This window comes from Pleuronectes platessa, chromosome 7, assembly GCF_947347685.1.
Source record: "Pleuronectes platessa chromosome 7, fPlePla1.1, whole genome shotgun sequence".
Taxonomy (NCBI): Eukaryota; Metazoa; Chordata; class Actinopteri; order Pleuronectiformes; family Pleuronectidae; genus Pleuronectes; species Pleuronectes platessa.
In genome coordinates, this window is record NC_070632.1 from 20,078,976 (window position 1) to 20,104,695 (window position 25,720).

General features: G+C 43.1%; 1 protein-coding gene across 1 annotated transcript in view; it reads right to left on the reverse strand.

Moving 5' to 3' along the window:
- The window catches only part of kcnq1.2 (potassium voltage-gated channel, KQT-like subfamily, member 1.2), a 164,644-nt gene that overhangs the window by 53,539 nt on the left and 85,385 nt on the right, over window positions 1-25,720 (reverse strand). Inside the window, exons 15-18 of the mRNA XM_053427268.1 lie at window positions 15,312-15,387; window positions 14,198-14,292; window positions 10,846-10,886; window positions 9,415-9,476 (exon numbers count right to left, since the gene is read on the reverse strand). Of these exons, the coding sequence (XP_053283243.1) occupies window positions 9,415-9,476; window positions 10,846-10,886; window positions 14,198-14,292; window positions 15,312-15,387 (274 nt within the window). The remainder of the gene's footprint in view (window positions 1-9,414; window positions 9,477-10,845; window positions 10,887-14,197; window positions 14,293-15,311; window positions 15,388-25,720) is intronic.

The following is a 25,720-nucleotide window of genomic DNA, read 5'->3' on the forward strand; positions in this document are numbered from 1 at the left end:
ACTCGCTTGACTTAACAGCAGTGACATTTACACTCACTTTCTCTGGAGTAATTTACACAGTTTGTCATTATGTACATCTGGTTTACTGTTCCAGCAGTAGACTGATTTAATAGCTCTCAAAAGTAGGGTGGCACCAGGGCTACTTAGCACCATGTATTAGTGGAGCTGCAGGTCCCAATAAAACACAGACCTCTGTTTCATGAACTGTACATTGACCCCTTCATAACCTTTTTTAAAGAAGCTCACACCTCCCCGCTGATAATGAACTGGTCCATGTAGGAGTATATTAGTGGTCAAGCCCAACTAGAAGTTGGCGGGGCATTTGGCCAAGATAATAAAATATCTGCAAAAAAATGTATCCCGGGGCCATGTGAAACTTAGGCAATTAAAATGGAAATGTAGTATGGGTATGTACAGCCAAAAAGCAAGCCCACATGGGCACTTGAGTGATGCAGGGGGAGATTAGGAGAAGGGAGGAGCTGACGAGAGACAGTGGCAGCGTAGGACATGATTTAGATGCTGCGAGTGAGAGTGCAGACCTATAATCCTGAAGGCACAGAACCAGACGCAGAAAGACGATGGCGAAGGGGCAAGCGCTGGGAACGAGAGACCAGGAGGCCACAGAAAAGGACAGTTTGTGACAGCGGGCAAAAGAAAAAAAACAACAGGGAGCAAAAGCTAAAGAGTGATAGACAGACACAAAAGCAGAGAGATAGAAAAGGAGAGAGTCAGGGAGATGGAGAGCAAGCAGCCAGACATGCAGGCAGACTGTCCGTCTCTGGTTTGTGGGAATGCGGTAAAGACACAGTAGTAAGGCAGGGTCCCGGCTCGGAAATTAGAGAGTGGCGCTAAGAGAAGGGAACCAGAGCCAGAGACCGTCTGGGAGCTGCCAGAGGCTGCATCCCCAGCGCACGGTCAAAACAGGATTTACTGCCGGGGCCGCACCACCAACAGCACGCTCCTCCTGGTGCGCTATCTAACTCCAGGCAGCACACCACTCGTCGCGTGCTATCAAGTTCACAACGTTATGAAAGATACCACATCAGCGGTAGGAAGTGTGGAAGTGAGAAAGACCAGTTCAGCCCGGTGCAGCAGTGAGTCAAAGGAAGGTCGATGGAGCAGGCCTGAGGGCAACTATAGCAAAAAACAACACACAGGCTAGTTAGTGTGGGCAAGTTGTGACAAGAGAGAGGATGACATGTAATATTGGAGTTTCAGAGGTTTATCAGACACTGCACAGCCATTCATAACCCTGTGTGAAAGACTTTTACAACTCTGGGAGGTTTTCGCTGTGACTGTAATTTGTCCATCGCCTTCAGGGCTACTATGCTGGCTCGTAGTCAAGTGGCCAACGCAACAGATAATATTTAAGTTGCACTGCAGTAGCAAAGGTTCACCACGGTTTTTGGCTCAATGAGTTGGAGTCTTTTCAGTCTCCAGCTCTGCTACAGCAGCACAGTCATCCCAGTGACATGAATGAGGCTGAATTTTCATCACAGTACTAAAGCTTTCTCTCGCTACTGAAATCTTTTTCCGGCAAAATACTGGAAGCTTTAAAGCTTCAGACGAGTGCTGTTTTAAGAGTTGTGTCGGATTACTGGCAATTTTTGTCGTTAGTAATATAAACATTGCAATAGTATGTATAGTATAGTATACATTTTGATATACAAAAACATATTTCTTCTTTTGCAATATCTGAAAATATTTCGAATGCATTTTTCACTTTCAGCAATTGCACATTGGCTAAGCCATTGTTACGATTATCAACAATGCTACATTTGGCAGATGCGTATTTGCTGATGAGCACTGCAGTGAACATGGTTGAAACAAAATTCACCTGAAAGCAAACTCTCTCCCATGTTTTGTCAGGGAAAGAAAAGTGCTTCTTCAGATTTTAAGGTGAAATCTTTGCTTTTCGCTGCAACTTTATTTCTGGATTGCACAAACTGCACTGGGCATAAACTTTCCTGTCTATGACGTGTAACACTGTATGTGAGATCCACTTTTCATTAGTTAGTAGGTTTGGTTATCATGAGAATAATTCATAATTTCTTTATTTTAAACGTAATCAATACATTCTTGACAATGTAATAATTACACTTTTCGAATGCATTTTACAACTAATCTGATAAAGAAACCCTGATCACATGTAATCCATTACTACTCCACCTGGCTGTGGATAACTTCTGACCTCCCTGCGGCAGGGAGACGATTTCGGAGACCTAGATTTAATTTTAAAAAAGAAAAGCTACTGCAGGTCATGTCCAGACATGCTGGGAGATTCTGTCTGGGCTTGTTTGCAGCGTGGGGCATTTAGGAGCACGGCTGCAGCTCTGACGCTCTGTGTTCCAGGATTTGTGTGCCTGTGTGTGAACGCGCTCACGCACTCGCACGAGCTTCCTTTGCCAAGTTTCCTCTCTTTGTTTAGACCGGCCCGGTCAGTCCGGCTCCCCGCTGAGCACACTGCAGCCAAATACACACACACATATATCAAAACACAGCACAACAACACACGCGGTGCTCGTAGGGCAGAGAGGTGCTGGGAATAGGAGCAAAGGGGAGTTCAGAGAGAGACAAACTGGTTTCTGTACTGGAGAACACAAAAAGAGGGGGAACACACACAACAAGACAAACTGAACTGCTTCTTATTCATGCTATACTGCTGTTAAGAAGGCCCCTCAAAACGCTGCTTTTACTTGTTCACACTGAGCCAATCAAGCAGGCACACAGCACTGCCAACCCCCCCCCCCCCCCCCCCACGTGGGATTTTAGATAACACATCAGCTTTCCACAATCAGAGGTAAGACGTGTGATATTATGGGTGACTGCGTCCTATCTCCCTTTGACACACCCATGGATTTGTCCTGTCACTACCTCATAGGCGGAACAACAATGCCCCGTTATTCGCTGTTTGCACCTTTTAAAGCAGCCGCCTTGAACGGGCCGTGTAAAAAAAGAGCTAGAGACTGACAGGCAGGGGAGTTGGGGATGGAAGCAGACTCACCCCTTCTCGCAGAGGGGCAGGAAAAGGACAGACAGAGGGTCACTATAATTACAGAGGGAAATGGAAAGAGTTGAAGAACATGCAGAGAAGTGGAAGAATGAATAGAGCAACAGCAGTGACCCAGAGGAGAGGAAGGACAAGGGGTTGCACAGAATTACAGTGGGACCTCAACTTGACAGGAAACAAATGTGTGAGTTTATAATGGAATATCTAAAAATTTAAAAAAGAATAAATACCATTTGTCTAATTAAGCCAGATAACAAAGCAGGGTGCATTTAAGAGGGACGATTTATGCTTTAATCCTTTGTTCCTAAATAAAACATTTGCATTAACACACTTGAAAATATCCTGAAAAACCGCTGTTCTCCAAAGATTTAAGTGAAAATGACATAGAACAGTGGGAAAGTCACTGTGCATTAAATAATCTTTGAAGTCTCCCAGAAACCCTTTTATATCTCTGCATTTAGTTAATAACAAAATGTTTGTTAAGCTTATTACAATATCACTTTATTTTAAAATTAAATATTTCCTCTATTCCTTGACTCTTCTGCATTAATTTAGTAGTGAATGTAAAACAAAAACTTTATGTAGTGAAATTAACATCACAAGAGGATTACACTTTGTACTGATGTGAGCATAACTTGTTCTAAGGGCCAATATCTACAACTGAGGAAAACATGACTGGATAGAAAATTAAGTTACTCAGGGATTTTGCAGGTTTCAACAATTTAATATTGTGTGGCTATAATTTCAATTATGGTTTCAATTTGTAGTTTTGTTACTGTGTGATCGTCACAAATTTTCCCCAGCAAATTTGTATTTTAGGGCCTAAAATCCAGATTTCATTTGATTTTCAACATTTTAAGACTTTTTAAAAGACCCACAGAAACCCTGTTCTTGATTATTTTTGTGCCCACAACAAGTCATTCATAGGTTTACAGCTTGAAAGGCATTTGACTCTTCTGCTCTCACCCCCAGCTGTTCAGTCTACGACCCATCCTGCAGAGATAATGAAGCTGTTCCTGTTTTCTGGAGCTCTGCTGAGAGCTGAACTGTGGGGCTGCTGACTGGAAAGTGTGTTTGTGTGTGCCTGCATGCGTGGAGTTGTATATTTATTTGTGTCAGGACGTCCACTTATATTTTTGTGTACAGCCTAATATACAAATATATGTGCATGTACAAGGCCCTTATCTCGAAAGCCCTCCACTGGGTCTGGACTGGACATATACACACTCTCACACACACACACACACACACACACACACACACACACACACACACACACACACTGCTGCCCCCCTCAAAGCTATGCTTTTAGAGACGAGGGGCCCTTAATGCCTTACAGATGGACTCCTAACAAACACAACACTCTGTCTCGGCCCTCAAGTATTCCCAGTATTTGGCCTTGCTGTAATTTACAGCATACTTACCTAATTGAGATGCTATTAAGGTCAGAGCATGGCATTCTTCTGCGTACGCCTGGTGCTAATGCACATGATATAAGCATGACATATATACGGAGCGCAGTGTACTTGCCCTAATATAGCAGAGTGAAGTAAACCACACAGTGAGTGTGCTGTACTGAAGTCAACAAATATAGTGATGTGCTGAGCAGAGACGTGTCTGTGCAGGTCTGCAGGGCACTTTAGATGAGGATTTCCACATTACACACAGCTGATGGTTTTATACCCAACAACCCTGTGCAAATTTACAAGTACAACAGAAATACTACTAATGATGACACCATGGTGAAATAAATATAGAATATGAAACAAAAACGGAAAAATTGCACCCATGATGCTGAGCGTACTCCTTTTATAACGAAAAAAGTTTGTCTTTTAATTCTATCGTTTTTTAAAGCAATGTAACGCAAAAGATTTATGTAGTGCTAGTTGATAGTATATTATGATAATGGCAATTAACTTTTGAATGTTGTACTTTTTTATCTTTAATTGTTGACTTTTTATGCTTTAGTTGTATTTAATAAATGTATTTAATCATAGAGTTCAATGCTATATTATAAAATTTATATGAATAAGTAATGTATAACTTATTTTATAAATGATTAAATTATATATTAGTTTATATCAATTTAAGCACATAACTTCCATATCTAATGCCATCAAATAGTAAATTGGACCTTTAAAGAATTTAATTTAGTTTAATATTTCAACCGTGTGAAAACCTTTAAACTTTGAAGCAAACAGATTCCTCTTTGTACATTAATAAAAGCTGCCGTTTTCTCTGGACTGCACAAATCACCCCAAAACAAATAGGATCAGACTTTAAAAAAAAGCATCAGCTCGTTTTCAGACAGACATTTACAGGGCAGTGAAAGCATATTGCTCTAACTGCCTCTTCTGTCTATTGCTATGAGAGGAAAAATTTCCCTATAAAACTAGGAGAGATTTACCACAAGCAGGGGGCTGACTTCATCAGAAAACATGCAGCGAGCTCCTCTCTGAAAGGCCACGCTGAAGCCCTCAGACACTGGCCACTGTTTGAGCCTGTCTGTCGGGTATTTTTCACTGAGTGTGTCTGACGGAAAGATAACACACTGTCACGCAGTGCCATCCATCTTCCTTTCCAAGTCGCTCCTGGAGAATTCAATCTTGAGAGTGTGGGGTTAGACACATCGGTGATTAATCAACTCCGCGCTCATGTGTGTGTGAGAGCGGACCTATGTGTCTTTGTCTGTGTGATAAATCACTGTCTGACCCTGTACAGGACACACAATGCCTGAGCCTCCTTCAGCCCACTGAGGATAAATTCATCTCCAAGTGACGTGCTGACAATAGTTGGACAAGAGGATGATTCTATCTCCCTCGCTCGGCCGCAGCGTGAGGAGCAGTGAGAGTGGTCGATGCCTGGCGCTGGGGTAGAAAGTGGGAATTTGTCTGGAGAAGAAAAAAAAGACAAAATGCTGGAGGGCGAACCAAGAGTGAATACTGGAAAAGGCATGGGAACACTCTCATGCGCACACAAACCCCAAAACACACAAACATCCCGGCACAAGAGTTGATGAATCATTCCTCAAGGTTATTGGGAAAGATTCCATTCAGAAGTGAATCAGCTGTGACACCAGGGTTTGTGCGCTGCGTGATTAGGTTTACTATTATGGACGACACGCGAGAGGTGACGCAACCCCGGGGGTAAATTACACAACGTTATGAAATAGACGCAGCCACGCGAGGCAAACAAAGGTGACAGCGCCGGAGATTCTGTGGCTAACAACTTGCTCGCAGATGAACTCTAAAGGGTCACACCAACAAACTTCCTTTTTTTTTGTACGTTATCACCTTACAGATCTGTAAACTACAAGTAATGTGGATTTTGCTCGAGTGGTGTGAGTGAAATATTGATGAGGTATTATATTGTTACTGCGCCGCAGGTTGTAATGTCGAAAGTTGTTTCAGGTGTCAAAAACACAAACAGATCACAATCTAATTTGTTTACGCATTAAAAATCGATGTAAACAAATAAGAAAATAAAAGTATTATCATGTATAAGTGAATTTCACCACCTTTCAGAAACATGGAGCAGTCATATATAGTTCATCAGACATTAAGATCTGTAGTGGAGCTTAAAGGGTGCATGTCCATCTGGAGGAGGACCAGGGAATGTAGCGCGCACCAGGGGTCGACAGGTTCATTCACCTGCTGCCTGAGGGAGAAAGGAAGCCCCTCTTCCCCCCCCCCACATAACAGGTGTGCTGGCCCGTCACAACCATCAAAACAAGAAATTCAACATGAGCAGAAAGGAGAGACGAGGAAAGGGGGTGGGCGCTGAGGCGAGGAAAACAGTAATTATGAGGGATGGGCGGCTGTAGCCGTCGCTATGGTTTCTGTTGCCGCTCCTCCGCTCCACTTTAAGAAGTCGCTCGGCGCATGTGAACGTCGCTCTGATTAGGGGAACAGTGATTGGTTCCACATTGTACAGGGAAGGAAAAGCAGCTAGCATCGGTAGGCTTCCACTGATTTGTTTCCCCATTATCCACCTCTCGGTTTGATTTTTGTCTTGATGTCACTAGAAAGAAAGAAAATGAGGAGAGGAAAAAGGGAAGGGGAGAGTCATAGGTAGAGGGGAGAAACTTCTGAACGGACGTTTATGTTTCCAATCAGGAGATTATCATCACAACGTGTACACCGCAGCAAATGGGCCTGAACTCAATCACTGAGGGAGGTCTTCAGGCCTGGGGCGTACGGTTCATCGGTTCAAGATCATTACTCCTCTCCATGTAACAAAGGGCTCTAAGAACAGCCAACGCATGCAAACATTAGAGGACATGAGCGTTGATGAGCGCACAGAGATGGGAAGGTAAATGTAAAAAGCAAAGTGGGGGAAATCCTGAGTTGAATTGAAAAGCAGGGTCTGCAGAATGCATTGTTCCATTGTACAGGTTTTTTTTATCGTTTGCCATAAGATGTGAGAACAACTTGACTGTTGAGTGTAAAGGTGACTGCCCACTGGAACCAGGCCGAGCAGCCACGGGATGAAACGTGACCATAAAGCATTGGATTCGGAGTAAAAGAAGGTTAATTGTGCACATCATTATTTTAAGAGTGAAGGAACTACGCAGCTGTCGCCTCAGAGCAAGAAGGCTCCTGGTTCAAATGTGGTTGGGGGTTTTCTGTGTGTAATTTGCATGTTGTCCCCGTGTCTGCGTGGGTTTTCTTCGGGTGCTCTGTCTTATTCCAATAGTCCAAAAACATTCAGATTGGGGCTAGGTTGATTGAAGACTCTAAATTGGTCGTATGTTTGAATATGAGTGGGAATGATTGTTAATCTCTTTATGTTTGTCTTGAGATACACTGGTGCTGCAGTTTACTGCACGTTTTAGCTGGGACTTGCTCCAGGTCCCCCCACGACCCTTTAAGGATAAGTGGTACAGAAGATGGATGGATAGGATGGAACCACACATCCCATAAACCATTTTGAATGATTCCTTTCGACTTCCAGCACCCTTCTTCTTGACTAGAACATTGTTGTTTGTATAGTCTTGTAATATATTGTAGTTTGCGTCTTGTAGGTATGTAGCTTTTCTTATATGCTATCAGTGTTGTTTTGTAACGTTAGTGCTGTCGGCCATGGTGAAGTGTCTGGTTCCTGACTGTAATCACCGCGTCCATCAATAGCAACGTGATTTTTGCAGTTGTGGAAACATCTCAATGGTAACAGCGAGCTCCACCAATCAGAGACATGGTCAACACACCCGAGGATTGTTGGTGGTGTAGTAAAACACGTTTTTCTTAAGACGCAGTTGATATCATACAGACATGTGGCTTCTATTGAACATATCATTGTGTCCCAATCTCGTATCTTGTGGTGAATCTACCTTGAATGGTTACAGACTTATGGTTGATAATAAAGATCTCTATTCAGATAATGAATGTGATTTGTGCTTCTGGTTCCAGGCTGTTGAGCTCTACAAAGGTTCGGTGTCCATTTTGAATTGTTTCTTGTAAAAAAACTAAAACAAATGCTTGAATGCACAAACACATAAAACCAAACGTTTTCCAAATCCACAAACATAATTTCGCTTTCTAACGATGCGACCAGTCGCACAAACAGATGCAGCCACACACCAAAGCTAACAAACACATTTCATACCCTATGATTTGCACGCAGAGAGACATCGAGACAGACAGGGAGGCAGACACTTTCACAGACCAGTCCGACCAGTACAACCGTGCCCACTGAGGGAATGTCTAACTTGGCATCACGCTGGCACCAGAGTCCGCATCATGCTGACATCACATTGGGCCCGCTCCTCAACGAGGAGCTAACAACACACCTAGTCATACTCGTGGGCTTCATAACACAGCTGTTGCCTTCTAGCTATAACTCACTGCATTAGGATTTTTTTGCTGTAGCCACCCCAATGCCACCAGTACTCGTGTATTCTTATGGAAACATAAACGTACAAGACCTGGAACCAACTTACCAAGCAAGGATGACAGGAAATAATGAGGGCTGGTGTGGAAAATGAACAAAATGACTACGCCCCAAATTAAAGTCAAGAAAAACAAAAACAAAAACGAGTAAAATTGAAGTACAGCATGGATGATGAGTAGATGATGATGATAAGGTGGAGAAAAGACAGGAGCCTGTACGTGTATCTGATGGTGGCACGAACTGAGCTGAACGCAGCCACAACAAGGTCATATCAAAAGATTCCACCACACGCACTGATCTGATAACAAGAGACACAAACCGGCACACTCACACACAAACACACACACAGTCCTGTCGTCACACACATACCTCTGCTCATGAACAGCAAGGGTGGTATTATCATTTTATGGCTGTTACAACACACACACACACACACACACTCACACACACACACACACACACACACACACACACACACACACACACACACACTAACACAGCAGGAGTGTGCCTACCTTATCTTCTAGCCTGATCAGTCTTGCTCCAACGGTCGGGTATTCTTTATCATCCCCTTTTCCTGGATAACAAAAAAGTGGAAACAAATCTAAGGCTATTGTGTATTAACACATGAAACAATAAACATCTATACAAATATTTATGTGTAAAAACCATGGTTACAAGAATTTGCAAATACATTTTAAAAAATAATCACAAGGACATACAAATAGATGCAGAAAAGTGTATAGCGTCAGATCAATTAATGTGTGCGTGTGTAGCAAATTACATTATTCTCACGATTCATAAAACATCCATTTATTTGGTTAATTTATTCTCTGGGCACTTGTCACAGTGGTAGTTTACAATGTTCTTTACTGAATTGAACACAATAAATGAATGTCAGGAAGAGTTGCTATATGTGACCTTGATTTTCAGAAAACTTTCTCTTCCACTCTTCAGTGATCAAAATGTTGGGTAAACTGACTTCAGGCAAAATTATCTTCCACTTCTGAGTATCCCTGAACCCTGAATGCAACAACTCCTAAACGTCACTGATAACTGTTAGAGTACACAAAATACAGCCCAGGAATACAGGTCTCCAGAGCTGTTATCTTAATGTATTCACTAGTCCCCCTCGACAACTAGTTAAACATTTGAGTGACCAGAGTCAGAGAGGCACCATTAGCATTTACTAAGAATCTGGAAACTGGACCAAAGGTAAAAGGGCAGGAAGGAAGATGAATAGACGTGAACAACAAACCAAAGATCTCATACATAGTTTGCTATGTAGGCTCATAACATTTCCATTCTTAAACCTATAAAATACTACAAAAGTTTTACTTGTTAGTTGTGTCTTTAACCAGAGCATGACAGACATCATTCTGATATTTAGACTTTTTATCACAACGAAAACTGTGTCAAAATGTTAGCTATTACAAAGTGGCAACATGGACACAACCCTTTTTAAACTGCTGAATAAATACATGTGCTAATTCACAGGGCTTGAACCAGACTATTAATAATGTCAATGTAATCGAAAGAGTCATACATGTATTAATATGTATTAATTTATTTACTAAACACAACACACTCAAATACTACTGATGCAAAGTTATCAATCCGTAAAATGCTGATAAATTATTTTCTTTAATATTTTTCTTTAGATTAGCAGATACTAATGATTCACTCATGATCTATAACTGATTTTCACTCTGAACTCCCCAAAAACATGAAATTATGTGCACAGAGAGACAAGCAGCACACGTAGGTAAACATGCCCACAACCAAACAGAGACATATTCACACACATCAGGGACGTCTCTCTGTCTCACTTCCTCTCTTATTTAGTCTGGTTCAGTTTGTGTATGTGTGAGCTCTAAACACAGAGATGGAGTGAGGAGTGACGGCTGTCTATCAGATACAGACTGTTTTGTTTGCTGTGGATTTACCTGGAAGAAACATTCCTGGTTTTCCCAGAGTGCCGTCCAGTCTGGGGGAAGAGACAAAAAAATATATAAGACAAGGAAAGGTAAAAAACAATCACAGGCCAGCACTTTATCCTTCTTCAGGATTTAAGGGCCATGTTGTGAAAGAAGAGATTTTGACAATAAAGTCACAGTTTTATGATAATAAAGTTTTTAAGAGAATAAAGTTGTAATTGAGAACACAAACTAAGTCGTAATTTGTGTATATGAAAAACTTTTTTATCATTAACTGGCCAGAATACTTGAACAGTAAAATAATATAAACAAATTAAGTAAAGTGGCAAAAAAAAAAAAAAAAAAAAAATGGCATTAGCAGGAATAGAATTTGCATTGCTTTAAGACAGAAAACACATTTTAAATGGGTGATTATATGAATGCAATGCTCCCATTGAGATGTGAAGCTCTGAAAATAAACAGTGAGAGAAGGAGAGGTTCCAGTTGCCCATGTGGCCCGTTAGTCAACCATACACTCAGTGAAGCAGGAGGCACTTCACTTTGCACTGTGCGGCCATTCTCTTCTTTTCATCACCATAAATTAAGGGTGGATTTTTATCACAGCCACCACATGTCTTTATTTAACTCTTATTCATGCCAGTGACACATTTGATTCAAAGCGGTCGCTGCATTATTGCAGTGTTTTCAGACGAGTCAGATGAGGCCGGCCCTGGGATGTTGTCTTTTTTTTCATTGCTTTCAAATTTGAGATCTCAGCAAAAATCTTTTTCAGGGTTACAAAACAATCTGTCAACAAGTTGGATTCCATGAAACGGGTTCACCAGTATTATTACTGCAGACGATTACTTCGAATTTACAGTCAAATGATTTCAGTGTTGTGTTGATATACTGATACATGGTTTGAGGAGTGCACAGTGCGTTACCGGGGTTCAGTTGAGGTACTGGTGTTATGAGGTCCAGGTGACACACTTACGTAAGTTTGACCCAATTTATTATCTAACAGACCTCCTGCGTGGGAGAGTGCGGTTTGGTTTGGAAAAGAAAATCACTTTAGAAAAAAGCAGAACGGTTCAGAGAAGAGGACGAAACGCTTTTACTTTAGCGGGGACTGGAGTTGATTACAGCTCAACAAAGTGCAACAAGGTGGAACAAATCAGAGAGCAGCGAGGCTCCGATCTGTCACAGCAACAGTACGGACAGGAGGAGGATGAAGGTGCAGCTGACGGAAACCATTAGGTGCGGCAAAATTACTGCAAGCTGAAAAGAGACAGTTGCAATGGAGTCATCTCTCTCTTCCTGTTGTTTTCATGACGCAGATCGGTTCAGTTGAGGACCACGGTCCATTCATGTCTGTGCTCCATTGTTTACATCCGAGCTGGTTGGCTTTGGTTTGACATTAAGATTTAGGGGGCACACATAAGAATTTTGTCATCTGTTGTCATTTGGGCCGTGTCTACCTATACTTGAAGATAAAATTGAGGAGGAATTTAATAGCAGTGATTTAAAAACACATAAGGGTATAACAGGAATATTTAACTGGATGGTTTTAAATCAGACAAGCTTACTGTTCATTTTAATAGTTTTGTCTTTAGTTCGATTCAAACGATTTTAAAGAACAAGTTGATCAGATGAGATTAAAAAAAAAACTCTTTCACTCCACAACTTGAATTTGATGTTCAAGAGGTCTGGAACATACTCTGTAAAACTAAAACTAACAAGAGCCCCGGCCCTGACAATATATCTGGTCATCTACTTGAACACTGTGCAGATCAATGATCTATTATTTTCCATTACATATTCAAGAGTTCCTTAGAGCAGCACAAGGTGCCTTCACTGTTCAAAAAGGTCAACAAGTGCCTGTGGCCAAGAACAGGTCCCCTAAGGGCCTTAGTGATTTTAGACCTGTGGCCCTGACCTCACTGGGTATGAAGGCATTTGGAAACCTCCTCAAGAGCGAGCAAGTCATATCCAGCAATTTAGATTAGTATCAATGGAGAGGTTTTTGAACAAGGCAGAGTTGTAAGTGCCTGGTTATTGTTATCGATAATAATCTAACATTCAATGAAAATACAGAAGTTCTTTGAAAAAAAAGCGCAGCAACGTCTCCGCTTCCTCCAGAGGCTCAATTGTTTTGGTGTGACACCTTCTTTACAACTCAACGGTAGAATCTGTTCCTACCTTTAGCTTTATCGACTAGTTTGGTAACCTCTGTATCGGGGACAAGAGTAAGTTGCAACATGTCATTCAGATCAGATCATTGGCGTTAAGCTACCTGACCTGTCTCTCACCTTTGGAAAGAGAGCTTCAGCTAAGGCTCGAGACATCTTACAGTGTCCTCGAGATCCTCTTGTGCCACAGCCTGTGTGCCTGTGCTTCCTGTTCCTGTTCCTGTTTTTGTTCTTTTGCCCTCGCTGCAAAACAAAATTCCCCTCGGTGGCAATAAAGTTGTTGAAGTGTAAATTTAAGTTGACATTAATTGGTTTCTAGATGGGCGTGCAGCTGTCACGCAGCAGTTTTCTGTCAGACACAGTGTCCGCTCTACGTTTGTCTAAATCCGGGGCCATACATGACCACAAGTTACTCAGAGGGGACAATTATGTGTAAGGTGCACATTTGAGTCATCCGTTGTTTGTTAGCTCTATAGCTCTGAGCAAAGCCAACACATCATTGAACATGTTTTGAAAGTTGTTCCTTGTTCAAGAACATTGTGAACTTCAAAAAACTCTCATTCTTAACAAATTGGTATAGTTACTAAGTGATGAGTTCATTAAAAAAAGACTTCTGACCAGACAAGGACAATCAGATTTCAGCTGGGGCCACTGCCCCCCTGGCACCACTCCTGGATCCACCCCTGATATAAAGGGAAGTAGTTTTCCCGTTTGAATGTACTTCTTGGCATTTTTATGCGTTTTTTGCAATGTGCTTCTTCTTCTATTGTTTAATAATTGTGTAACTTCATGCAATTGGATCCAAAGTCTTCACTATCCCATAAAAGGGTGTTTGCCCTGCGAAGTAAGTGGACCACGTTTTGGTTTGACCCAGACCACTTATTTGGGTCAGGATCATTTGGTCCCTTTCAGAACTCCAGACCTGTTCCTACACTCTGGACCAGACAACGTCGGTGTGAAAGCTTCCTCATTAAGGGGCAAGATAAACAGAGGCCCAGTTTGTTCAACCCAATTTTTTTAGTTTTAGAAAATGGAAGTATATATTTGCCATTCTCACTTCTTCCTTCTTCCTATAACTATACGTAATGGTTTTCAAAGTTATGGGGCAAAATGGAACAATAAAGGTTTGAAACAAATGACACAAGCTAGGGACAAAAAGAGAAGAAAGAAAAACCAAACATCACACACGCCACCTTCTCTGTAGCTCCTTGATGCGGACCATCATGTTGAGGTGACCCTGGGAATACTGCTCCATCACGTCCCGCACATCGTAGGGTTTCCGGGCTTGCTGCGGATCCATGAGCGTGAACAAACACACACACACACACACACAGGGACACAAAAGCCATTGTCAACCACAGCCTCTGCTGCTTGGTCCCTAAAAACATCCCCAACCCCCCCGGGTTCAAAGGGTTCATTGTTAACTCATTGTGTGTGTGTGTGTGTTTGTGTGCATGTGTGCATGCGTGCGTGGCATCGCTAACTCATTGGGTTGTGTTTGTGCGTGCGTCTACGTGTGCATGTGAACGCCAACAAGTGCACGGCCAATGTAGAAAGCAATCGTATTAAGCTCCTTTCACAGCTTTGTTTAGTGCGACACAGATACAAGCAACATCAGAAAGAACCCAGTGAACTCTTTAGGGTATCCCTGGTACACACACAGTATAGCCCCTGCAGCTGACATCACTTAGGCCATAATTGAAAACATACAGAATACTTGGAGACGGTAAGAATATACAGGAACCACTCTGCAATAACATGCAGTATGAAAACGATGTCTCAAACACGATCATTGTTTTTTCTTTAACTCGTTTTTTATTTCACTGCACAAAACAGTTTGCACATTTCTGCTGACTCCAGTGCAACATGAGGCCACGTCCCGCTGTGTGTCTGTGTGCGCAGTACAATAAATTAATTCCTACTGTAGCCCCAGAGACAGGTTAGAAGATTTCCCCTGATACTACGCCCGAACTGAAGCAAGCACAAAGAAGACATGCAGGTGCAAGTTCCAGGCATTTACACACAAACACGCACGTACACACGTACACATGCACAGCAGCGCCGCCGCAGCTGATAAATGCCTTGGGGGCCTTCCCCCTCCTCTTCCTGTAACCACACACAACCACACACACACACACACACACACACACACACACACACACACACACACACACACACACACACACACACACAGACACACATACAAACAACACACTTCCCTCACTCTCTGTAGCTCTGTGTTTACTCCTCCCTTGCTCTCCTCTCTGTCGTGTTTCTTTCTCCTCCTCTTGATTTTCTTTCTCTTACCTGAAATTTCCTTCTTGCCACAAAGTACTGCATCCTGCGGAGGACTTTGACAGCTGACCTCTGGGCATGGGACAACCTGCGACAGAAAAGGGAGAACGGTTAAAGCTACACAAGTTTTTTTGATGTAATTGTTTATGGTTTGTTAGGGACAGATTCACTTTACATGTATAAACTAAGAACAGCTGTCCAGTGCGAGTATCTGATGCTTTCGGACATGGACTGAACTGCGGGGGGGGGGGGGGGGGGGGGGGGGCTGTATGTGTGAACCCAAATATCCGACTGAGAGGCTTCAGAGTTTCTCCGGAGTTTCTCCAACCAGCCGAGTTTCGATCACGACACACGTGATCTTAGCAGCAGAATTTGTGACATTCGGCTTCTGCCTGCCGTGTCACCCCTCACCAGAATGTTCAGCAGTTTTCTGTGTTTGTGAATGCGTCTGAGCGGAGAACCTCCTGCTGCATTGCCCATGTGTGAAAGGCAAACTCTGCAGAAGGTCCAGACACAATTCTGCGGACATTTTGAGGAGTTCATGTCTGAAAAAACAGCAACAGACAAACTGACAACAATCGTCTACTGCAGGTATCATTGTGTTTCCAGCCGACGCTTATTTGCAAGGCCGTCTCCCGGTGAGCTTTTTATGAAATATAAATAAAGAGCATATTATAACATTTGCAGACTGTGTATATGTGCAAGTTTGTTGCTCAGATAACCAGGATTTGGTGGCTCTTTTAGAAATAGTGAAGTTTGCAGTCAATTTTTAGACTTTGCTCCGTTCACAGAAAAAGCACATGATGTTTTACAGATGAAGACTTCGCAGTTGCCACTTTAAGCTGCTCTGGTTGATTGACTACAGTTCTATAGTCTCTGGGTTGACAGTACTGCATTTCATAAAGTTCATGAAACTACGCATTTAACCTTTAACAATGTGCATCATCACAGATTAACGCCTGAGCTTGATTGTTCCAGCCTCAACTCTGAATATGAAAACTGGTGCAGACGAAAAAAAAGATGACAACCAGACTCAGTTTACATCAAGAAGAGCCCAACAACACATGTCTCTCCCCCCCCCCCCCCCCCCCCCCCGATTGAAAGCAGCACATCTGTGTCAACACAAAGCAAAACCCACTGGTATTGAGCTAAACACTGAAACAGAAACCGCTGGATGCAAACAACACACACACACACACACAGACTCGTACTTGCAAATCGTGGTGGTTGTGTGGCGTGCACTCGTGTTGTTTTTTTTCAGAGAGGCACTCAATCGGTTTATTTGTAGGCAATTGCCGTAACATGTCCTTGGGTGTGCAGTGTGTGACAGCAGCATGTTGGGATGATGTACACGCTACGAGTGGAAATCGATCATGAGAAAACACAGAGGGGAAATTTTGTTGAGTGACTGGATTCCACTGGTTGAAAAATACACAAATACCGAGTGCAGACTTAGACACACACATGGACACACTAAAGACTGTGCAACAAAGTGTGATAACCTGCGATAGGGCTTTTCAACTTCATCAGCCAGTGAACCTGGTTTTATGTTTAATGTCCCAGGACAGTATATAGGAAGCTCCCAACACCATATATTAATGATGTGATATAAAGTCCAACACATCAGCTTTCCCCCCTCCCTTTCTTTCTACCGACTACTAGTCCAATTAACAATGTTTATTCCAACACGGTGAGGCTGCAGTAATCTGCATAATATAAAAGCAATAAAAGTACAAAGTGAAAAAAGCCCCCAAAGTAAAAACAGTTCCTCCTCTTTTTCTTTGCTCCCTGTTCTTGTGCCTGTTTGTCTGTCTGTCCTCCATTTCAGTAATTATTGTCAGACAACTGAGAACAGGGTCTTGGCCATGGCTCACACTGTGAATGGTCCTCATTAATGTTGATCAAATCACTGTTTCATAAGTGCAAACTCAGCGTTCTCGCCTGTTGTCCTGCAACACTCTGCCCGCTTTGCTTTGCTCCCGGTTTCTGTGCTCATTTCTCTGTCTGTCCTTTATTTCACGTACGGTGTGACTCAGAGACAGGTGACAACGATCAAAGACATCAAAGTTAGCTGGTGTGTCACGAGCTGGTGTGTGTGTGTGTGCGTGTGTGTGTGTGTGTGTCACTCCACACACAAGTCTGACGAGTAGCAGACTTCAATAACTACCCAAAGCACTGAACTACAGCCAGGTTCATCACTTCTTTGGGTCCCCTGGAAACACGTCCGGTGTCGTTTTTTGCTATTTGCAGCGTGTTTCTGTATTTGTATGTGTTTGTGCCTTTTTGGAGTGAATCTGTCTTCAAATTGACGAAGTTGTGTACTCAATTTGCACATGCTCTTTTCTATTTGCTTGTGTTTTCTTTTCAGCCACCGTAGAAAGCAGCCTAGAATGACATAAACAAAGAAGGAAATGGAAACAAATATGTGGAGGGAAAACGCTCACGTGTTCACTATAAGCACAGAAATGATTGTTGGGACTCCAGGCGCCCACTTTTACACACACACTTGTCTGGAGCCTATAATACTACACTGTGCATAATAACATGCTCAAATGCAGTTTTCTGAATGCTGTGTGTGTTTACATGTGCGTGACTGCAGCCACAGATAAGTTCTTCTCCACTTAAAACGGCTAGCAAACAAAAAACATGAATGCCTCCATTCGCACGTCAGCGCTTACACTTTTGGATGTAAGGGGGGAAACGCATGTGTTGTTTTTGAGCCAACTCTCGAGCCATGTCCCAGTCAAAGCAGACACACCCACATGCACACACACACACACACACACACCCTTGACAGACAGAAAACACATACGCCGCCCTCCCCCTCCCCAAACAAGGGTCTTTGTGGAGTCAACAAGTCGCTCTGAGGTCTTAATTAGGCCCGAGGAACAACAAAAGGACTTAGCAGACAATGCAATGACATGGGACCATAAAACCTGGACATCAAAGGGCGGCTGTCTCTTTTTTCCTGCCCTCCATGCTTGGCCTGCCCGAGCTACAGGAGGAAATGCACACAAACAATTCAAGACATAAAGAGTGTGAGGCCCTGTTTTGGGTGGAAAGAAGTCAAACCACCCCACCTCCACCACCACCGCGAATGTGATTCCCACATCTCTCCACTGATGCCGCCCCTTCTACACTTGACTCGCTCCGACTCTTCTTACTCATTACCCTCTGCCTTCATCCTCCTCTGTCTTTTTCTGCTCTTTGTGTTTACGTTTCATCTGTGCAGTCCTTGTGTGAGTCAGCAGAGCTCAGATCTCACGCATGACAATATTCTTTCCATTGTCCTGCGCCATATGATTCATTCTCTACAGTGAAACGTTGGCTGTGTGTATTTCTATTCATTCCTCTGTGGATTAAACCCCAGCTTCCAGCTCAACAGTAGAAGTTATATGCACGCTATTGTTGATGGAGTCGTGAACTGACCTTGGCCCCCCTACTTGAAAAGCTGTGACAGATTGAGCCCCATGGTCTCCCCCTGGACACTTCTCTCTAAATAACGTTTCCGTTTTTTTTTTTTTTCATTTTCAGATGGCCACGTTGGAGATCTCAGAGTTGTCAATGGCAACTCTCCCTCATTCACCCCCCCACTCTGCTCTTTCTTTGGCAGGGGGACTGTCAAATATCCTGTGCTTCCATGGTGCCCAGCAATAACCTCGGAGTCAGTCCGGGAGAAAGCTGCTGCAGACATCAATGTGCTGTGTTCGGGACCCAGCAAGACAGCTGGCCTGTGTGTGTGTGTGTGAGATAAGCTTTAAGACTAGTGACTGGTCCATCAAAGAGATGTGCTCGTCTTCTGTTCTCCGCAAAAACAGACATTCCTTTATCATATCTCGGAGGGATAAGATGACTACATTCTTTCAGGCATGTTTGATCTGAAAGTGATGGCGTGCCAGAGGGTGTCGTGGTAAGAATTATAAGGGTGCTCTGCTGATTTCAAATGAATGGGCTTCATTGAAGTTTCTAATGGAAGAAGTTCCCCCAATGTGGACCTGTCACTTTGGAGGGGCTTTCTAATGAGATATTAAACCAGCTGTTGCAGTGGTTTGCACGAAAGAAGAACAAACTTGGTCTCAGACTGTGGTATAAGTCTGAAAATGTCTTTAGGGAAAAAGACATAAAATGAAGAGGACCTGAAATAAAGAAAGAATCTTAAAAAAAAATTATGTTCTGTTTCCATTGGGGAATAATGAAAATGTGCATCACAACCAATGTTGGGTCAGCTATAAGATGACATAACCGTGAGCTCAGCTGACATGCGTTGAACTCCAGATATGCTTCTAAATGTATCCAGAGGGGCAGCATGTGAGCGGGTGGGTGTGCTGATGAGCATACATGTTGGCCAAAACTGTGTGAATGGTACTTGTTAACATTGATCCAAATAAACAGCTATTACTGTCTTTCCCTCTTCCATGTTTGCACTCCCCTGCATTACATTATCGTTATGTCTAGTACTGTAAAATATGTTTTCAAATATTTCAGAATTATGAATCTGAACAAAGGTTTAAACTTTTACGACAGGGAGCATCATGCAGCTGGTTAAATATAGTTTCTGACACAACAGTTTCCCATCTCCTTGTGTCTCTGCTCCAGTTGTTTTCATGGTTTCCCACCCCCCCCCATGACCAGATCAATAGGCGCTGATCGAGACATGCTGGAGACAAAAGCAGCAACCACACCACATCAAAGACCGGCGTCCATTAAGAGCTGATGACAAAGAGAGAACAGAGAGAACACGCCATGTTTGATGTGTGTGGCCATAGAGGGAGGGAAAACAAGAGAGCAACGCCCCAAGATACTCTGAATTCACTGAGTGACCGTCACAGAGTTAAACGACTGTATACTGTGAAAGAGGGCCATAATATGCATATAGAGGCAGGAGTAAAGCACATGCAGACAAACTCTTAGCACACATCTGCTTTTATCTGTTTCTCTCGATTTGAAAAACTGATTTGAAAAAAGACGGACCCCACGGTCAATAAGTCAATGATTTGAACTTTGTGGTAACTTATTGTAGTGTTCATCATAGCTCATGTTTTCAACTTTGTTTGTTGGATCATGCAGAAACGACTGAACTGATTCTCACCAAACTAGGTGGAGGTACAGGGCCTGGGCTTTAGAAGAACCCATTAAATATCAGTGCAGATGCAGATTAAGTGGCACTTACAGTGTTTACTAGCATTATATGACATTACAACAAAAGACATTTTTCAACATTTGTGTAAATTTTCTAGTGAATAATTCACTCAACTTAAGTTTCAAAATCAGGCTCATTAGTCGGACGATATATCAACGATTTCTGTGCAGATAGGGATTGTTCAAGTTTGGTAAAAGAATGATTTTAACTTAGTACCATTTTAGCTCTTGTGCCCTTGATCTCATGGACACACACACATACACAGTCAGCACATAAATCTAAAAGGTATCTGTGAGGACACTCGTGTGAATATCCCACCAATGTAAAATATCTCCTCTCTAGACATGGTCGACATCCCGGTGACCTCAGAAAAGTCCCGCCCGTGTTTAATGTTAATGATGCCAACTCTCACAACATGTCATTATTCGAGGAGAACAGAGAGCCACAGCTTCTTTTTTTTTCCAGCGCGCAGGGAGAAGATTGGAGAGGAGAGCCCTTTGCACAAGTGCACTAATGACTGGTGAACTCCTCCTGACACAACTCTAACTGCCAAATTAACTAAGAGATCTGGGGCGACGAGGTTTCCAGTTAGATAGGCGAGAAAATGAAAAAGTGCCGCCGTGGGAAAAAACGCCTTTTACTGGGGTGTGAATACCACAAGGAGCTAAGATTGTAATCTGGAAAATGCACACAAAAAGTTTAGTTAGTTCAAGGATACTAGTTCCCATGGGTTCTAGTGTAAAATACAGTTTTGTTCTCACAGTAAAAATGACTGATATAAAAGAGGGAAAAAAAGAGGTGTGGACAATAGCTGCCTTGTAGATTTGGCAAGTCTAATACAGGGTTATTGGTTAGTGTTTGAGGCCTCAGGTGTAGCTTAAAGAGAGACTGCGGCTTCTTCAAAGTGAACTTAATTAGAGACTCACATAGATTCAGGGTTAATGACCCCCTCTTTGGTGCCAGACCCACCTCTAGTCTCCAACCTATGGTGAGTCACTAAAGTCACAGCATTACCCCAGGGATGGACAGTCAGTCAGGCGACCACTTTACTCCAAATTTAAAGGTTTCGGCAGCTTTTGTCGAAGACCCAAATCAGGTCAACTGTCCAATTTCCTTAATGCGTGGGGCGTATGTGTAACTTTCCGAAGCTTTCACACCCACTTCTTGCTGTAATTTGCAGAGATGAGTAAGAGAAAACAGCTACATTTAGATCTTTCCTCTCTAGCAACATACTGAAAATGTGCATCATTACTGTGGGGACTTAAGGGCAGCATACAGTATGACACACCGGACCATTTGCAGCCATTGTTTCTGTGCACGTTGTAATAGGCCAACCCCCTCCCATAAAATCAGTGGGTATGCTTTGTTTTTTAAAGCGCGGGTAACCCCACCTAAAAAAAATGCAATTGACTCCTTTCCCATTGCGAGAGGAGCTTACGTCTCGGTTATTTCACGTCGAAAACCAACATGTCATAATCAACATATTAAACATCACACAAAAACTCTGTCTTACCAGTACGAAGGAAAAAACTCTTGTGCATAGTACGCAAATGTGTAAAGGCAGACTGTTACTTATTGGGAGAATTCCTTATGCCTCATTTTCACTCGTTTCACTCTGCTTGCACATGTATTTTTACATATTTTTAAAGGTTGTCTGACTCTACTCGGTCCAGGATGAAGAGTGGGGAGTAGTGAGCCTCGCAAAGGGCTGCACACACAAATCCTCATGCACCAGCATTCATTTTTAAACAAAGCAAAAATGCTCATATACATAGACGTACATATTCGCGCATGAAAATCAAACAAAATCACATTCCCTTCGGGTGAGGAGCAAACATTCTTGAGATCCAGTGTGTGTGGGTTTGCGCGTGCACGTTATGAAGACAGGAGGGCGATTGGGTTTCTCTGGTAGGGGAGGAGAGGGTGAGGTGGCAAAGAAGGATTTATAATTCATGGCCTAATAGGATTTGTTGCTGTTTAGCAGGATTAGGCATGTTAGAGAAAGAATCTATTTATTGCTGCCAGTCAGGGGGTCCCCGCTCCTGGGTGGGGTTGGGAGGTTTTAGGGTAGAGGGTGGCGAGGTGAGGTCGGGGGGGGGGGGGGGGACTCTAGACCCCTTGAAACCTTTTTCTGGGATAACCCCTGTCACGGAGGGTCCCGAGCTACCGAGCCCATCCCCCTCGTCTCTGCTCTTAGTCCCACTAGAGCCACCATCTTCTCTTTCATAGCTCTCTGATCATCCGAGCACATGAGCCCAGTGGTTGATCATGCCAACACAGCTGGCTGTTCATGTGTGTTTTTGTGTGTCTGTGTATGTTCGGGGACCATTAGCACCACCTCGCCCTTGGGGGAGCAAGAGCCGGATGGAGGTGGCGGTCACAGACCTGCTCAGGTTCAGCCTGGCTTAACCCTGGCTCTGGATGCAGCAGGAGGACAAAGAAGAAGTGGAGGAGAAGAGGGAAGAGGGGGAAAAAAGAACAAGAGAGAGAGAGAGTGAGAGAGAGAGAGAGAGAGAGAGAGAGAGAGAGAGAGAGAGAGAGAGAGAGAGAGAAAGGAAGAGGTGGAGGGTGACCTGTGGGCCTTCTTAGCTAAGGGGCTTCCCTTTCATAAGCCAATGGGTTCAGATTATAAAACTTTGCTACTTTTCAAAAGAGCATTATTCTTTCATTCATGTGCGGTTGAGGCTACAGTGGGGGGGCTGGCTGACCTTAAAGACTGCTGTTTAATTAGGTCTTTCTACAGTGGTCAGCCTTTTTGTTCCTGCTTTCAGTTATGGGAGGCCTGGCTGGCCTCCCTAATGACAGAATAGCATTTGATGTGAGTCTGTTTGTGTTTGAATGAAAGTAAGAAAGAAGCAGTTGAGCAGAAGAAAGATGTTTACAGGCAGCATTGTTCATCAGAGCTAAATTAAGCAAAGTAGCACCTTAATCAATAGCCTTAGGCCGTAGAAATAACTTTAGTCACATGTTTGCGTAATTGTTCGCATAGTCGCTAACATACCACACAAGTAGTACACATGTTACAAAGGTGTTCCACTAGATGGCACACCTCAGAAGTCAGACAATGTCAAACTTCCTGATTTGTGATCTGTAAATTAGGAACAAGGCGACGCTGAAGAAAGTTGGCTTGTGATGTTTCTGAGATCATGGCAGAAAGGTCTGTGGCTTTTAAACAATGTCTTTAACTTTGACAAGTATCTGCCTCTACACTGCCCCTATTGTTCATGTGCATATTGCATCTTGCAGACACGTAGCATTCCCGAGGACAGGGACAAGTGACGCACCAACAAACGCAGAATATGCGATGCAGCCATGTTGCACACATAGTTTAAAGCAAGTAGATCTCCAGCCTAAGGAAGTTCATACTCCTCTTTTTTTCCATTGCAATGTGTTTACTGGTTTTCGTAAGTAGAGTCATTACTGGAAGGTACGAATTAGGCAATTCTAGTTTGACGGAGGAAGGCGAAGATGATCAGCATGCAAAGTTGATGATGTGCTGAAACTGAGAAAGGAAAGAGAAGAGAAGGTAGAAGTTTCCTAGAGAGAATAGAAGGCCGTCATGGAGGGAGTGGTGGTGGTGACAGTAGTAAGTGTAGTAAGTAAGTTGTAGTGAGGAGGAGGAGGTATTTATGGCAGCAGATGAGGCTGAGAATGTCTTGGCAGACCTGCTTTAATAGTTTCTTTCCCCTGGTCTACTGTACAATTAACACACTGCCTCTGTCTCCATCTCTGTCCCTGCCTGGACCATAATTACACCACTACACACACACAGGTAGACACAGGAAGACTCACACTCTCTCTGCACCCAACATTCAGTCATTTCATGGCATGTCTTTTACACTCGGGTGTGAAATGCTCATTATAGACCTGGATGTGTCTTACAGATGATAGTACATCTAGCAGTGTAGCTGCAAGAAATTGACATTATTATGCTAGGTGCTTTTATTTCGCCCCCCCAAAGTGATTGAAGGATATGCACACGCACATAGACATGGGCATGTGCGTGTTTAAACAGGAAGCAGAAATGTTTCTCTGTAGCCAAATACTGCAAGTCAGACACAATAATGGTGAAAAGTGAGATAAGGGATTTCTTTTTTCCTGGAACAACGATGAGGTGAAACTGTTGAGCCGATCAGCAAATGCAGTGGATTGCGTCTCACACTTTGCTCGTCTAGAAAACAACGCAGCCCGAGAGTGTTCAAACTCAAACTATTTTGCATGAGCCGCTCTTTCCCTGAATCTATACGACAGAGATGGAGAATGCAAAGTTAGCACAATCCATATACCCACATTTATGGAAACTACATCCCACTGTAATAACCAGAATTATCCTTTAACCTTAAGCGGTCAAACAGGCAAGGGTCAATTCTGAGCTTTCAGCAGGAAAAGCTGAGCTCGGTTTGGTGTCGTGTGACTGGAACAAATGACAGCCCCTGTATCGATTCCTCTGTATGTTTATGTGCATTGAGAGCAAAGGAACAGAGCGGGCGACACTGTTCCATTTGAAAGGCTGACTACGAGCTATGATCCCACCGCTACGAGTGTGTACGCAGTCCAAGTTCAGAAACTGCCTCTTACTCGCTCCTATAGTGGGATCGGATGTCTGCACACTGAGAGTTCACAGGCCCAGGAGGAGTTGAAAGAGGATAAGAGGGCTCGGTGGGTGCAGCGGGGTCTATGATTGGTCAAATTGACCCTCCTAACGTTCTCCGGTAAGGTGAGATCCAAGAGGGGGGAATTATGGAATTATGGGCCTGCATCGTTGCCCTTAAGCTCCTCTGAAAATGATCAACTTTTGGTTGAGCACTGTGTTGTGAGTGGTACTGCTCAACTGTCTCAACAACATCTGAATATGGTTCGAGTCCCCACGGCCATACTGATGTATAAAATGTTATTGATAATCCTGGCCTCGTCATTTCAACATTTTGAGTCAATATGCTTGATTAAAGCATATTTCAGTGTCGTGTGAATATGATCTAAAAAAAGAAATGAAGTGTATCACCGCCTTTGACATGAACTTAAAAACATGATGCATTTGTTGTCGAAGCCTTTCACTGATACACTGAGGTTTGAATGTTTGAACACAGTTCCAGGGTGGCTTCAAATCATTTTCTGTTATTATATCCAAGTTATACAACAGTGAGCGGCCAGATCAGCCCGATCTTGAAATCTAATTCGAGTGGGACAACAAACAATAGCCAGAACATTTGGGACAATGTTGAAAACAGGAGCGGCTGCCAGCCTTCATAACAGAACACAGTGAACTGAACGTCTGATTTAT